Source organism: Centrocercus urophasianus, unplaced genomic scaffold (genome assembly GCF_019232065.1).
Source record: "Centrocercus urophasianus isolate 14NV4802_14NV808 unplaced genomic scaffold, USGS_Curo_1.0 seq_12, whole genome shotgun sequence".
NCBI classification, from domain to species: domain Eukaryota; kingdom Metazoa; phylum Chordata; class Aves; order Galliformes; family Phasianidae; genus Centrocercus; species Centrocercus urophasianus.
Genome location: NW_024884364.1, coordinates 59,201,032 through 59,218,124, shown reverse-complemented (window position 1 = coordinate 59,218,124; position 17,093 = coordinate 59,201,032). Strand labels below are relative to the sequence as shown.

The 17,093-nt window shown below is 39.8% G+C and overlaps 1 protein-coding gene across 1 annotated transcript in view; it reads right to left on the bottom strand.

Moving 5' to 3' along the window:
* Nucleotides 1-2,745, bottom strand: part of LOC122155919 (pinopsin-like) — a 73,344-nt gene extending 70,599 nt beyond the window's left edge. Inside the window, exon 1 of the mRNA XM_042810280.1 lies at nucleotides 2,409-2,745. Within this exon, the coding sequence (XP_042666214.1) occupies nucleotides 2,409-2,745 (337 nt within the window). The remainder of the gene's footprint in view (nucleotides 1-2,408) is intronic.
* Nucleotides 2,746-17,093: the final 14,348 nt, after the last annotated feature.

Here is a 17,093-nt window from a genome sequence, read left to right as displayed (position 1 = left end):
CAAAAGAATCATACACTTAGGAATTTTGTTTTCAGGCACTATGAAGAACTGAAATGCTGTCAGCCTGTTGCACACTTGCATTAGCTCTTCCTTAGCCCATATTAGAGTTCAGAATTTCAAGAAAATGTATGAACAATGGTATTTATCTACAGGTATAAGCTGTCCATAGAGATGTGTGAATGTTAAGCTACCTGCTAGTATTATTTGCTTTTACTCATATTATTTTCCAGAGAACACTTTTTAATTACAATTCTGCAGGAACTTCTGCAGCATGCCCCTTATGCTCTATTAGTTGTGAGTGTTGCAAGGCTTTGTAAAAGGAATTGCAAAAGAATTCAGCACTGTTAGGAAAAGTTTCCATGTACAAAAGTTCAGTAATTGCCAGCAGGCAGGCAGACCCAGCCAGCCCAGCCACTCTGCTAACAAATGAAGAAACAGTAAGTGGAGCTGAAGTTACCCTTAGCACTCTCGGTTCTGCTTTTGTTTGCTTGCTGCTCCTTTGCCAATCTAACCCATTTTTAAAACTGCACCAGGCCCTCTCACACGAACATAGGTGTCACTGCAACAGGGAAACCTGCCATTTATAAGCAGATCTGAAGAATCAATCCACAAGCAATTCCACCCAAGGGCAGCCAACCTATTTGCTGTTTTGAGTCCACAGTAACTGGGATGAGAACACACTGGCATCCTAGCAGACAAGCCAACAAGCTCAAAAGGACTCCTTCAACATATGTTTTTTTCTAATTCCCTAAGCACATGTGTTTCTTTCTTCTCAATTCAAGTGTTATCTTCCCATCCCTTTCCTAAATAATAAAACATGAGGGTAAATTGGATGGAGAGAACTCAGCCCTAAACTTTCCCTCTCTGAGAAAACTTGTGACTGAACCATTCAGCTCTGTGTTTTTCCTGCAGTTATAAAGACAGAGCAACAAAGACTTGGGAATATATCCAAAACCCCTGTGCCTCCCATGTGAATATATATCTACAAAGTTACTTCGAGGAAGCTATTTGCTAAAGCTCCAGACAGCTAAGGAACCAGAGTCTCCTTCAGAAAAATGGAAAAGAAACACATTATTTTAGATCTGCACAGATTAAAACAAACTACCACCCTCCAAAACCAAGCCAAGGTGTTGCTGATAATGGAGTTTATTTTTGGATACATGAAGACTGTGCTTTTGTATTACACAACTTTGGGCAAAGCAGGAGCTTCCCATGGGAAACTGCCAGGTTGAGATAACTGTTACTAGTGAAGCACAAGTTTGTGGAAGGGATGGGCACCAGATGAGAGTACACTGCTGGAAACTGCAAGAATTTACAATACAGGTAGAACACAGGAATTTGGATCCACATTCTTACTCTACATCAAGGATTGACGAAGTGCTGCTTAGGCCAAAGCACCAGTATGAGACACACCCCAGCATCAGTGGCAGAAGACCTTTGGGTGTACTCAGCCTTGCCCCAGCGGCCTACAGGCCATTGAAACAAGGGTGTAGAGCAAGACAGACTGGGTCCTGCAGTCTGAGTGAGAGTCATGTCTAGACGAACAGCCACAGGACAGATCATGTCTTAGCAGATCTATTTTGGCACAGGAATAAATGAACCAAGCACTGCTGTTAGGTGGTGCAATTCTGAAAATGATCGGCCACCTTGGAAGGACAATGGCTGTTGTCTGACTGTTCTTTTTTTCTGTTTTATCTTTTTTATAATTTAAATAATATAATAATTTTAACTTAAAGAATTTAAAGAATGTAAATCTAACACAGCAAAAGCTTGTTGTGGGAAATGTTTTATCTGCACAGAAGAAGGATGCAAAGATACTATTTATCTACGGCATGGATGCACACTTTGAGTATTTCTGACATCTAGTCCCATGACTTAATTTGTTATTGAATCTGCATTATGTAATTTTCAAATAAAGATTTTGCTCTGGGGGAGAACAGAAAACATCTAATGATAAAAACTGTCATTATCTGGGACAAAAGGGAATTCATGTTGTAGATCAATAGATAATTACAAATGACACATGGAGAACTTTCATGAGGCTTTGTTTGTGATAGAAGCAATGCTGAAGGGACTGTTTACTGTTGGCACAGATTTTCTTGAAAAAAATGGAAGTGCAGTGTATGTTCACATACTCTAATTCCTTATTCCAGAAGTAATTCCTCTTTGTAGATGCCATTTTTAGCTCTTGAATAAGTTATTTAAGGAATTGGATATGTTAAGGAATATTTGTCAGCTCTCTGCTCTTATATAAAGTCTTCAGTTAAAATTTTTTACACCATGAATTTCAGTTCTGTTTTACTGTAACAAGTAAACCAAAGCATTGCTCTTTTTAACCATACAGCAGCTAAATCACTGAGTTGCTTCATTCACCTCTGTTGAAAAGAATAGAATAAGAGAACTCTTACCAAAGCAGGAATTGACAAAGCCATACCACCTACAACCATGCTCCCCTCCAATCCATTTGCCATAGATGTTAGATGCAAAACTCAGGGTAGTGCCTGAGATGCAGACTAACATGTCACTGATACTGATGTTCAGGAGGAGCATGTTGACAGGGTTACGGAGGGTTTTAAACTTGCAGAAGAGGATGAGGACAATCAAGTTATTCAGGAAACCAAAGAACAAGATAAATCCAAGAAAAACAGCCACTACTGTGTGCCCATTTCGTGAGAGTCCAGCTCTTTGCTCAACAGGATCTGTAGGAGCACCAAAGCTCAGGTTATATGTCCAAGTGTGGTTCATTTCGGACTTTGCCACAGGTAGGTGAGGGCAGAGACACCAGATGCTCTATGCTGAAGTCCTCTGGCAGTTTCACAGAAGCATCCCCCCATTACAGATCAAATAATTTCAGGATTCTTGCAATCTTCACTCAGCTGAGGAATATTTTCCTGCATTACCTTTCAGAGGTAAGATCTGCATGTGGCTCCAGGGCATGAAAACCAAGCAGTGACCTCAAATTCGTCTTGATTTTTAAAAAATCGGATCATCTTAGATGATCTTTTTTGACACTCAGACTGGAAGGTGTCTTAAGAAGGTGCTTCAACATGCCCTCCTTCAGAGCAAATGGGAAACCTCCCTACCAACAGCAGCTACTGTTGCTTCTTCTAATAACATGTAACTCTGGAAAAAAAAAAAAAAAAAAAAAAGAAAAAGAGAAAACAAATTATAGAATCATAAAATCACAGAATCACAGAATCATAGAATCATAGAATGGCTTGGGTTGGAAGGGACCTCAAGAATCATCAAATTTCAACCCCGTTGCCACAGGCAAAGTCACCAACCTCCCTATCTAATAAAAATAGTAAAAACAAAACAAGCCTTCCTATATTAAGACCAAAGTCAGTATATGATTTAATTACAGCATCTCCCTATTTAAACTTCAACAAAATTTTCTGTCTTCTCAGTTTTCACTCTGATTTTCAACAGAAATATCAGTTCATGGAAGTTCCCTTGGCTATTCTAAACAATTCTTCCCCAGTTCTCAGTTTAGTATGGAAAAGGCTGGTCAAACCTTTCTAGAAAGGTTCCTCAGAGGAGAAAAATCCTTGCAATACCTGTCTTTCACCATAGCTTTCCAGAGGAGAAATCTGTATCATCTTCTGTGCCAAGTTAATCCACCGAGTGAAGTTTTAGTTTTGGCTGGAACTTAATTACAACCAAATTTTTCAGAAGGAGAAAGTATTTCTCGGGCCAGGAAGAATAATTTCAAGTGCAGTCTCTGAAGCTCTCAGGTGCTTGCAAAGGTTGGCAAAGCTGTGATATCAATTCCACTTCTCCCACATCTACCAGTGGACAGGTGTTCTCCTTCATTATTTATAAAGCAGACAAACACCCAGCGCTTCACATCTCTCTGCCACCACAGACATGAATTTGTATAGCCACATGCAGTGAATGCAGTGTGTGTGTTTTGTGAAGCAACAGCAGCATGCTTAATATGGATGTGTAACTGGTTAGCCAGCTTCCCGCATGGTTGCATCAATTTCTGCATCAATGCTGCTATAAAAATGGAGATTGGAATACATTGGAATTCCCACTGCTTGGAACAAAATGCATAATACATAGCTGAAAACACAAAAGCTTTTCTTTTAGGAGGCATAATTAGACACATTTCAAAATGTGCCATCTTCTACATTACTCCTAACCATTGCTTTTTGCAAACTGTGGTGTGAAAATAAGTAAACAAATGAAGTGTTAACCAACTGGAAAGCTGAGAGCTCATTAGTGTTTACTGAAGACACAGCGGTTTCTTTTGCTTCTTCAATCACAGCTTTCTGACATGGTGAATGACTGTTGAAAGTATTTGCTATTACTGTTTCCTTAATTTCACTAAGTCACTGTGGCAAAGACACTGCTGCAATGATTCGGAATATAGACAGTGCCTTCACTCTGTTTTGTGATGGGTAAATGATGAAAATATTACATACTTTTTGCAAACCTTCAGATTGGCCACTCAGTACTCAAAAAGCTTATGCTTTCTACCTTCCTCCTCCCCTTGTCCATCTCCCCCATTTAGGAAAGACATGGTAATTTAGATTGGTAAGGGTCTCAAGAGGCATATCTACCAGGAGGAGCACTTGAAATTCTCTCTCTACTATCATTTGTAGATTTCTTTTTTAATAATCCTCCTTATGCCCTAGCTATTACTAAACTTTCTTTTTTTTCCATTATTTCTAAGACAATTTTCTCTAATCTGTTTGCATGTGTCTGTTTATTGAGGAATTTAAGTAAGGTCAGTCATATCTGCTCCTCTTGAAACCATAACGCTGAATCTGGCGTCAAAATTCGGAGAGACTTAAGTCTGATTTACACAGATTAATTTGCAGAGATGCAATTTATTCTCCCCAAAACTGAACTAGTTATGCCTAGATAATCTGTAGCAAAGATTACAGTGTGCCATCATAAATGTTTCTATGTGGGAATTACATTCACCAGAATAATCACAGGCCAAGGGTTTGAATTATTGCAGGATAATATTATCATTAAAGCAGCACAGTTAGACAAAGGCTACAATCCCCTTAAAAAATATGAGCAACTTTACATACATGTATCTCTATTAACATCAAAATATAAACAATGATATATAGCTCTTTCATACACAGTTACTAAATACGCATGTATGTGTTAGATGTTGTACTGAAGGACATGGTTTCGTGGGGAAATATTTGTGGTAGGTGGATGGTTGGACTGGATGGTGTTGGAGGTCTTTTCCAGCCTTGGTGATTCTATGATTCTATGCACATTTTTTAAAGATATATTAAACATTCATATTTGCAGAGTTTTTAAAAAGGACATTTATTCTCAGGGTAGCATTCAGCTGACCAAGCTGGGTAGCATTCAGTTCTACACCAAGCATCTAGACAAAACCCAGATTTTTCTCCTTTATCATGGAGTGTTGCAATTATCAATGAGTGTAGTGATAGGACAAGGGCTGATAGCTTTAAACCAATAATGGGTAGATTTAGATTAGATATTTGGAAGAAATTATTACTCAAAGGGTGGTGAGGCACTGGCACAGCTGCCCAGAGAAGTTGTGGTGCCCCATCCCTGAAGGTGCTCAAGGCCAGGTTGGATGGGGCCCTGGGCAGCCTGAGCTGGTGGGGGGCAGCCCTGCCCATGGGCAGGAATCATCAAATTGCAGACTCAACTGAGTTGGAAGAGATTCTTAAGGGTCATCTAGTTCAATTCCCCTGCAACAAACAAGGACACCTACAGCTAGATCACCATGCTCTAACTAGATGGTTTTGAGGTCCCTTCCTACCCAAGCCATTCTATGATTCTTTCTCCTCTAACCGCAGGACAGGAGCTTGCAAGGGGCAGCCTACAATGTATCTGGCTTCAGTGCGATGGGTTCTGTCCTGGTGTGCCCAGCATGGGCATCTTGGTGCTCAGAGAAGAGGAGCAGTGCCTAGTACATCAGTGTAACATATCTTTTTATAAAGGTAAGACACACCATGTGAGCTGAGATATGGTCAAACCGTGGCCATTTGAAACTGAAAGATGACTAAAAGGACACACTAAGGTATGGTCTGAAAAGTCTTGGGAGAGTTGAAGAGACAGGAGCATGCAGAGAGAAACACCTGAAGATCTGGGCTGTGTGCAAGTCTCTTTGCAGAAAAAGAGCTCAGTAGTAGTAAGAAGTGCTAAGGTTTTCACACCTTTGAATAAAAAGTAAACCAAATTCAGATTTCACTAGACACCAAACTCCCATACGCATCCCTTGAAAGAACTGGTCTAGTTCTTACCTAATATTAGCTTCTAGTTGGTGCTAACAAGCGTTCCTGAAAAGCACCTGAAGATGGGCTTGCATGCTTGGAGCTTCACTTGTTTTCTTTTTCCTCCGGACACACTGCTTGCTTTATGGAGGTTTCTTTTTACCACACTGTCTTACCGGTGACCTGCTGCACTGCCAGTCTCTGAGCTCCAGCAGGACACCTCAGACTCAGCTTCTACCAACCTGAAGGTCATCCAGTGCCAAAACTCATCCACTCCTCCTAATTCTACTTAAATAAATACATAAAAGCTACAGTTGTAGTTCAAACAAATAAATGAGCATCCAGATTATCTCCTTGGAATAGTTCATGTGGGACTGAAAACATACCCAAAGCGATACAAAAACGTACAGCCAGGTGAAACATGACCAAAGTTCTTTAATATCACCAGTTATTAAAAGCTTTGATAACCAATTCTGACGTTAGTAATCTAAAGATACAGCAAAAGAAGCACCCGTCATTGCTTGCATGACTCTCTGAAGCTGTCAGAAGAAAAAAAAAAGGTGTTTCAAAAGATGTTATCTCAGATGTTGTATTCTGAAAATATAGGCACTGATACTCAGAGTGTCCAGCTTATGTTTGCACTTGCCAACACACATTAGTGTGACCGATATCCTACACCAGTGAAGCTGGTTTTCCACCTCCTATTTGACCAAAAATAAGCATAACTGAACAGTGCATAGGACATACGAATTTCAGAGGTTTCAGATTTTTTTTTAAATGAACTTGTTCTTTATTTCTATTGGCGGATTCTTGATCATCATCCCTTGCAAAGTTGTGTAGAGTGTCAAAAATGTTGCTTACTTCATTTTTATGTTTAACAGTGCATAAATTTGTGTAAGATTAATAAAATGGAATTTCCAAATAATTTTGACACGAAATTATGTTACTCTCTTACATTACACTCATGTTATTCTTTTCTGATATAGCTAAAAAATCACTTACAGATATGCACACAGATTTAATCAGACTGTTGTTAACATTAAAATCAATTTTATAAGAGGTTTTCCTCCATTTATGAGCCTAGCTTTCTACTCAAGAGCTACAATTTCAAAACTATTCATAGTTATGTCAACAGCAAATCTTCTGTTATGAAGTGGATATACACTGCCAGACATGATGTCTAAAGCATGTGTGCTTAGTTTAATTGGGTGTGGGGGTGGAGGAACAGGACTAAGTTGAAGTTTGTATACACTACACCTTGACTTCCAATGTGGAACTGCATTGTTTTTAATGAGAAGCATCCACAATCAAATTAGTTCAAATAGTTGGGTTTTTCTTTTTTAGATGTGAAAGAAGGGAAGTGGTATGGGACCTCAAAGCACTGAAGACAACACTGTATTCCCATCTCTGACTGGATCGGGTTGGACTGAGCCCTGAGCACCCTACAACAGCTGCAGGTGTCCCTGTTCATTGCAGGGCAGTTGGATGAGAAGATCTTCAAAGCTCTCCAACTCAAACAATTCTATGATCTCTTCTGAACTGTGCTCTCTGTGCCATAAATCACATTGCAGGACTTGACAAGTGATAAAGAAAGAGAGGAAGCTCCATGCTCTGGGAGTTTGGGTACCTCTCAGCTCCCAGAACCCCTGTTTGTGTGAAGACCTCTTCATGCAGGCTCACGGACATACTCATAGCAATTTGCAGTTACGAAAAAGGACAAGCGTGAGAACAAAACCAACACAACACAGAATACACACTATGGGGTTCACCACCTTTGAGTTATAGTGTTGACTAGAGTGAAATTTCTGACTGGAAAAACAGCGTAGAAGAAAAGTAGAAGTGACTTTTAGCTGGTGTTTTAAAAACTAAAGCAAGCCCTCTGATGTGCAGTTTCCCACAGAAATTCCTGTTCTAACAGCAGAGTACAAACTTTTGACGCTTCTTTGTGAGAACATATACAGAAAAGCAGAGAACCCACCTGCATCCAGCACGCAGAACAACCACCTCACGTCAGCCCCCACCTGTGTCCAGCGGAGGCGGCGAGCCCAGGGCGATGCTCCGCGCTCGGGAAGCTGCGGCTGGCGGGGATGCAGGCGGCACGATGCTCGCTTTCCACCGGGTGGAAACGGAGGGTTCGCCCCGCCTTCCGTCTCCTCCTCGTCCTCCTCCTCGTCGTCCTTGCCCAGGCTGGGGACAAAGACAGGCAACTTTGGAATAGCGGGGCAGATAGCGGGTCAGGGGCGATGGGCAGAGAAGGGGCAGCCAACATCGTGGGAGCCGCCTCCCCGCTGCCTCCTCCCTGTTACAGGAGTCTCCCCTCTTGTGCTCCTCTTCTTTTCCGCGCTGTGTTCTTTGCACCGCGGATCGAACAGGCGCCGAGTTACTGCGTGCTGAAACCCGTTTTCAGAAATAGAAATAGCACATGGCTTGACAGCTCTGCAATACAGCGCTTTCTGTTACTACTGCTGTCTACAACTGCTCTTTTGTGCTTCTGATCTGCTTCTTATATAGAAAGAAAAGAAAAGAGAAAAAAAAAAAAAAAAAAAAGAAGCCCACAGGGAACGAATCACTGAATAAAGATACTGGGAGAAAAATATTCTAGAGTATGCCTCAAACAGCTCTGGTTCTTGCTGGGCTTCTAAAGAGCCTTAAATTCACAGACTACAGGTAAATCCTGGAAAGTAATTGTGTTGGCCATAATATTCCACTTCAGCTGATGAAACCTTCTGTTTAGTCACGCTTAGCAGCTTTTTCACCACCTCAGGCTTAAAGATGAACAAACTGGTGCCCCTGCCGTTAAAGAGCCAAGCAAAAACGATGCTGTCAAAGCTTAATGGAGAACCTTTAAGTGTCACTTATTGTGTTAATAACAATGTTTTGCTCAAAAATTCAGCATACGTTAAGCTACTTTGCGAAATAAACCAAGAATTGTTGAATGAAATAAATCAGAAAGGTATCTGCTGCCATTTATTAGTTACCAACTTGGAAGTTTTTAAAAAGTAAGTTGTATCATGTCATCAGCACAAAGAAATAATTGGGCAGTTACATGCTTGATTCACTTTTCTGAATCTCCCTGTGCTTCAGTGATTTTGATCCCAGGCAGTTTGCTGACATTTCTAATTGCCATTTTCTGTATGGCATCTGTTTGGAGTTGGTTCTGGTGATGCTTCAGGAATTAAACTGGGATTTTTGATTTGAATTCCTTTTAGGGAACGCCATAACATCCCAGGGATTTCCTGGCTGCCTCCTGCTTCCAAGAAAATGTGTGAGTTTTGCTACTTCTGTAATATCATTCAGAAGAGGGGACAGTAAATGAATGAAGTACAAGTGATACTGGGAACACCAGTGATGTTCCTCCAATGTGACAGTCAAATAGGTGCAGCTGTACTGTCTTTCACCACCCCAGTGCTCTTTCTGTAGCAGCTGGAGATGCACAGCACGTTGGAGACTGGCTGTGCACCATTGTGTAAGGGCCAAGCAAGGGATGAGGAACCACATTTGTGTGGTGCCCTGCGGAGGCAGGAGTTGCACTCAAAAATCAATATGGGTCTCTTTGAGATTGGGATATTCTCTGATTACATGATCTGTGGAGGTCAGTGTGTCTATAGAATAGTCACATACTACTTTCAGCAGCCACCCTTCAATCTCTAAGAATGTCTAAGAGATGTTTACATTATGTCCTTATGTTACTATGGGAACTGTTTTTACTGCCCTCAGTTATAATCACTGTAGCTTTTAAAGTTCTCTCTGAGAAAGACTTGGTAATTCCAGATCATTCTGCTTTGCATTTTGTTCTTGAGTTTATCCTTCTTCATGATCAGCTGAGCCCTAGAGGCGACATCTCTTCTGTTGTTCTCTAAAGAAAAAAATGTTTCCTGACTCTTTCCCTGGTTTCACTAAAAAGATTTCAGATTTGCTCCAGTCATCATAATTGTATTGGGTCAACTCATAACGATGGAGTGGTAGCACTGATGTTCTTATATACTCTGTGTAATCTGAGACTGTCTCTGAATAGTGGTGGCACACGGCTCTATGTAGAAGCACGGCTTCAACAAAGCTGTTTTGATATTGTTTGGTTCATTTTGTTTTGCGTGATGATGATGAAATAAGGAGAAGCCATCAAGAAAAGGAAAACTCTGCCCTTCTGCCCATCCACAGCTGCAATCATTTGTAATTCTTAAAAACCTTACCGTAAAGGAATTTACCAGCAAATACTGGAAGTGAAACCAAAGATCTTGTAATCCATGGGTTGAATCCCCCAGCTAGTTGTTTACATATAAAAAAAATGGCAGCAAATGACAAATGCATTGGCTTCAGTTCCACATTTAGATGTTCTGGATGGTGCAGATTTCACAGTTTGTGAGCTTGGAGAGAGAACAGCTGATGTGAGTCCAAAATTGAAATTGCTCATCATCTCTGTATTCTGCTCAAAGCATATGATGATGATGAGACTCTGAAAGCAGCTACTGAAATTTAGGTTTAGAAACAAAAATGTAAGTCATTTCAGTTTTGGAATGAGAGAAGACTTATGATAAAACCACCATCAGAAGAAATAAAAATTCATTCTGGTAAGTGTGGAGAAAGATTTGTTTATGTCTTGTACACCACTGCAGAATTTGTGAGTTAAACTCAGTTTTCTTTAGCTAGAAACAACCTTTCTGTTCATTTATCTGAACACAGGTATTTCATGTGTTTTGAGACATCATTAAGTATCCTGTTCAACACTTTTCTGCCAATCTAGAGGAGTGTGAGTCTCTAAAAGGTGCTCTCCTGGCATCTCAAATTGCACTAGATACCTGTGGGCAGACAGCTTAAGCATTTTGGGTCTCCAGCAGAACTGATAATTGCAAAAAACATGATGCAAGTAAGACAACATTGCACAAAATGATATAATAAAATATATTATCTGTTTGAAATAAGAGTTTGTGTGCATAAGGCTTGTCTAGTTTTCAAAGCATATTATCTAGCCTAATGAAAATGTTATTCCTGTCTACAGATCTTATCTTACACATCTTTTAACTATCATAGCATGACTATTCAGTGAGCCAGTTCTTTTAGTTGGTTGGGATTTCGCTTAGGTGTCTGTGAGGTCCTGACATGCCTATATGATGAATTTCTCAATCATAATCAGCTGATGTTTAATTCAGTCAGAGATTGTGAAGATAAATGTGAGACAGAGTGGCATTTCCCAGAGCCTGGATCCAGACTGCAGATCTCAGCTGCTCCCTGACTCCATACTGACTGGTGTGCATACACTAACCTTGGTAATGTACCCTCTTCTTTTTCTAGTCAGTCCCAACGATGAGGATTCTCTAACTTCAGGGGCACCTCACTGCACATCTGAGATGCAGAGAGAGGAGATTTTTTCTCTTTCCAGTAGCTTTCTTTCTGAAGGTTATAGTGAATACAAATTACTCATTCTGTAGCATGATACTTGCTTCAAGGGAAATCTGCATGGCCAATCCTGGGTTAACAGCCTAAGCTTCATCCTCCAAACCACTCATGTCATTGCCCTCTTGTTTCCTTGGGGAGCCAAGGGATAGCCAGTGAATCCTGGGAAGGCATAGAAAAAAGGTCAAATGACTGTAGAGGACAAGTACCTTTACCTATATGCATTTGACTGGCAGAGCCTCACCCCAGCAGAAGTCTCTTGGGGATGTTCTCCATCCAGTTGCACTGACAGCACATTCCCTATGAAAATGGATAACAGGCATTTCTTTCTCCTTCCACACTCTGTTGGATCCATCACTTTTAATCAGATGGGACAAGACCAGGATTTTCCATTGTTATTCTGAAGTGTTTTTTGAAGGCTCAAAAGTCACATCTAGCATCCTCAGACAAAGAGGACTTTAAAATGAAGGCTTGATTAGATGAGCCCTCAGTTTGCATTGCCCTTCTGGAGGTAGGTGTGTGCTTGCTAGCAACAGAGAGAGATGAAATATGTGTGATGCTCATTGTTCCAAATTTAGCTCCTACAAACACATCTGTTCGTTGTATACCCAGCAATCAATTCTGTCCCTGAACAACCTCCCTAACAGCCTCTGTCTGCTACAGCTGCTTCTTCAGTCACCCATCCTACCATCCAACAGTTCTCACTTGCCACTTGCATTTATCTAAGTCTCTCTTTCACCTCCAGGGCTTTTGCATCCATCTTAGGGATGCAGGAGGCTAAGACACAGACCCAGAGATCTTCACTCTTCCTTGCACCATTTTCCAACCTGATATATCCTAGAGAAACTTTTCTCCTGGACAGTGGGAAGGGAACGAAACTGATGAGTTTTCTGATGTCCAATCAGAGACTTTTTCTTGAACCGAGGTAGGTGAAGAGCTACTTTTTCTTTGTCCTAGCTGGCCATTCTGCCCCTCACCAGGGACTATGACAACTGGATTCTACTCAGCTTCTTTGTAATTTAGTAGATGGCTGGAGATATAGATGTATACATATATGTGCAAATATATAGATATATACAAATAAGTATGAGTGGAAAATACTGGGTCCAAATATTGGGTCCAAATGGGAAAATACTGTCAATCCAAACCAGCAGTGCATTCAAATATCAGATTTACCACAGGACAGTGGTGTGAACTGAACTGTTTATATCTCTGATTGTGTTCTCCATTAAGGGCTGCATTTAACTTCGCTTAACAACCGTTTAATGGTTCATTTGAATCAAAGATGACTTTTAATAGTTACATTTCATACTAAATGTGAGGCATGCCTTTTTTTCAACTAAAAACCTGTTTTCAGTGCGGCTGTGGAGCCCACCAAGATTCAGAGAAGAAAAATGAATTAGGGTGAAGAAAAGGACTGGGTGGGTGAAAATGTATGTTTTGAAGATTGGCATGAGTCAAAATTTGCTTTGTAGCATGGAAGTTATCTGGCAGCTAGAAGGTCTAATACACCAGCAGAGCTTATCAAACTTTTTTTTTCTTACTTGAATCTCTAGTTTTTGGATTCATTTGGATCTGTGAACATCAGAACTTTAATGTATAAACACTTGCACTTATTTAAAGTCATTTCATATATGACCCCAGTTAAAATAGACCCATGAAAACTACAAAAGGATCTCAAAGCTACTCATTTTACACTGCATGTTTTTCTAAAAAGGCTGTTTAAAGGAAGTCAAATAATGTAAGCAAATTTGGAAGACTCGGAAGTTAAATCAAGCTGAAATTTCTATAACCTTTAAAACTGAATAATATGCAACATTTCTGACACTGGATTTACCCATCTGATATATACATGCATAAAGAAGGTACATTTTGTGTCATGCAGAGAATCTCTTTAATATTCAAATAGTATGACTGGAGACTCAAAACTACTACGTGGTAGCTTTTGTCTCCATTTGTCTCCATTTAAGTTGAGAGTAAAATCTATATTTCTAAACTTCTGTCCCATTCTTGCCTCATTCTTAGCAATTGGCCTTGAAGGGGAACTTCTTCCATCAAGATATTCTGTTTCCTGGGGTTGAAAATTATTTCTATTCATTTTAAAGCAAAGCTCAGTCTGTCAAAGCATAGCAACAAGATTTCTCATGTAACACAAACCGAGTATCTTAAGAGCAGGCATTTCAAGAGAATTTTAAAAAGATACTTCCATTTCCATGACTGTTGTTATTCTGATCTCTCCCAGTGCACCAGAGCATTGTAATTAAAAAAGGGAGACCTCCTTTCTCCCTTGCTCACAAATCCCTTGGCAAAATGCTTCTCTATTACAAAAATGTTGTATCCTAGTTGGAGACAGATTCCATTTTTGTAAAAAAAAATATAGCTGTGAGATGGATGATACTTCTCTCATCTGTCTCTCTGCTGTTTTAACTCTGCTGCTTCTCTCTTGGTGCTCTCCCAGACTTTATAACTCTCCTTTAGCTAAAACATCATGTCTTCCAAGTCTGTCATGATGGGACTAAAATATGACTTGTCTCAGAAAAATATATCACATGATGTCCCACAAAAAATGCCAGTTCCATGATATTTTTCACAACTGGGGAAAAGCAACATTTTATGATACTTCTAACTTGCTAGTCTGTGACCCTCTAGTAAATGGTGGATTTGCAGATGGTCTGTGAGAACACGCTGAATAGAACAACTGATAGTGTTCTGACTTTAGTTAAATTAAAGTCAATGCTTAGCATGCATTTTATTCTATCTGAAATTTGGAGAGCTCTCATTCTTTAGGCTCCAAATATAGGAACATACAGCCTCCCACAGTTTTATTAAATAGCTACAAAATCTAACAATAGCTTTTACTGTAATTCCCCATGAACAATACATTTGTTCATTAAAAGAGCCTTTCAGATGAACTGCCCATCAATACTTGCCTGTACAAGTTTGTATCTGTCACCCAGGCTTATCCAAGTCATGACTTGAACACAAAAATTTGGAATAACCATGTTTCCAGTATTATAAGGATTTAACAGTGCTGCTGATTTCAGAAGCATGTTTTAACCAAGAATCATTTGCAAAATATGTATTTGCTTTCTATTTCCTATGTTAGACCTAATTGAAGAACAAGGTTTTGCAGCAGATGTACGCATGCTGCCAACAAGAGCAGCCATGTCATACAAGAGCCAAGGTTCTTGCAAAATTAAGTAGATTTTTTAGCAAGATGACAGCTGTTTTTTCTTGGCATTGGTGATTAAAAATCCCTAAGAGAATGCTTTGAAGGCTTTATGACAATCCTGGCGAAAAATGTAATTGAATGAGGATTGAAATCCTGCAAAAATTGATTTGCAGAATACTTGTCAGGTTCTGTAGTTAGCACTGCCACCTTAGGAAAACAAGAATAGGCACCTCAGTTGTGTGGATGTGTGTCCTAACTTTGGCAGCAACCAGCAAATCCATAGTAAATATGTGTGATACAGAATCAGCCATGTGAACATCCAGGCAGTAAACACCAAGTGAAGAGACAGTGAAGGAGGCAAGCAGGCTCCAATTCTGCAGAACAAGACTCACTGGTGTATTTAGTTTTATTATGCATAAGTTTGTTCTAAACCAATGGACTATAGTTTGACACTCAGAGATGAAGTCTATACAAAGAAAAAATATTACTACTATGCAAATCACTTCTGTGGTTCCTTTCAATGATGCAACTTCAGTGCGACTGAGCATAAAAATTCGCTTTTTAAGAGCCAGCAAGATAGGCTCAGGTCTAGAAATATTCTCCCAAAACTCTGAGTAGCTCCTCTTTGGTAATACTTTAGAGTTGTGCAAATGGGATCAAATGGTTTCTGCCAGCAACCTGGATTCATACACCCGTACCTCTTTCTCCCTGAAATAGGTATTTCCTTGGATGTAACTGCTCCCAATGGGCTGATGGGGCACAGTCTGACAGTAGTCACATTCAGCAGTGGAAAAATTGAGCTTTAGCCTTTATGATTAAGATTACTAGTTTGGCAAAAAGACCAGATCAGACATACAAATACAGAATGTAGAATAATACCTGTGTCAACAATGCACGTACTTGATATAAGTACATTTCTGAGATGGCTGTTGTTTTGAGTTTGTCTTCCAAATACCAGTTCATTGTGCTGCATCTCTGAAAGCTCACAGAGGGCAAATCAGCATCGATTTTCAAATGCCCAGTACATGCAATGCAAGTTAATGAATACCACCAGGAAGCTAAATTCTACAGTACTCTCAAATGTAATTTTTCGTATGTGCGAATAATCCTCAACGTGATAAGTAATGAGTGTGAGCATTATCTTTTTTGACAGAGTCCCTGGACAGTGTGAAAGAAGAGCTGAGAAATATTTATGTACTGGGCAGGCATTAATTGCTGTTGGGCATACCATTGGCAATTACTTTTTAACAAGAGATCAGATAAGTAATTATTTTTTTTTTTCTATTCATCAGCCTGTAAAAGGATGGCTAATATTTAAATGCTAATGTTTGGTCTCCAGCTGGATTTATGGATTGCTGTGTTTCAAACACAGGTATTTTTGCACCAGTGTACTACAGATCTCTGCTAGCAGGAGGTGTCATTCTTGTATAGTAGAAAATGGAAAGGGCTCAGGGCCATTCGTAACATATAAAACAAAAGCGTTGAATTCTAAAAAGAAAGAAAAAACACCTGTGCATTTTGGTTATATCCTTGGGGCTTCTGTTGTTAGGCAGATATTCCTTTGAAAGGCACTATTATTTAAATTAAAGGAGCAGATTTCCTGAAGCAGGAGAGGTGTTAGACCACAGATGGCTCACTACACACACAGGTGCACATGGGTGCCTTCACTCATAAAAGCAGCCCCCAGGAATCTCCTGAGCAGTGAGCTCCCATCAGAGGCTCACTCCTCAACTTACTATTCTTGATGTCTTTAGGAGGTGAAAAACATCAATAGTCAGGGAAATTCATTTCCAAGGGAAGGGAAGTGGTGGTCTTACTGTAAAGAAAACCAGAACTTTTCACGTCTGTTTGTCTGTCCCTTTTTATATCTCTTTGTTTTGTGGTGATTTGGGGGATTTTTAATTTTTTTTTATTTGTTTGTTTGGGGACAGGATTCCTTTCTGTGTAGAGTTTGCACAGTAGCTCTGAATGACAGTCCATGACTGAAGACAAGGATAACAGAGTTATAGCCAATGTCTTAGGAGGAGCGGCAGCAGAAGTAGCAACTACTGCTTGTGTTTGCGAAGGTAACACGCTGGAGGTTTTCTGTACCTGTTTCTGTGGAGTACAACCAAAAGATGGCAGCATTTTACTCAGCATGGATGTGAGCTGTTGAAGCAAAACATGCAACTTCTGTTTGAGCTGTCAGGGTTTCATTATAATTCCTGCAACATGCAAGCAATTCCAAAATCTAGTTATACCATAAATAAGAATAATTACAATCCTCAGAACGTTTATTTTTTTTTTTTCCATAATCTTAATAAACTAAAACTGCT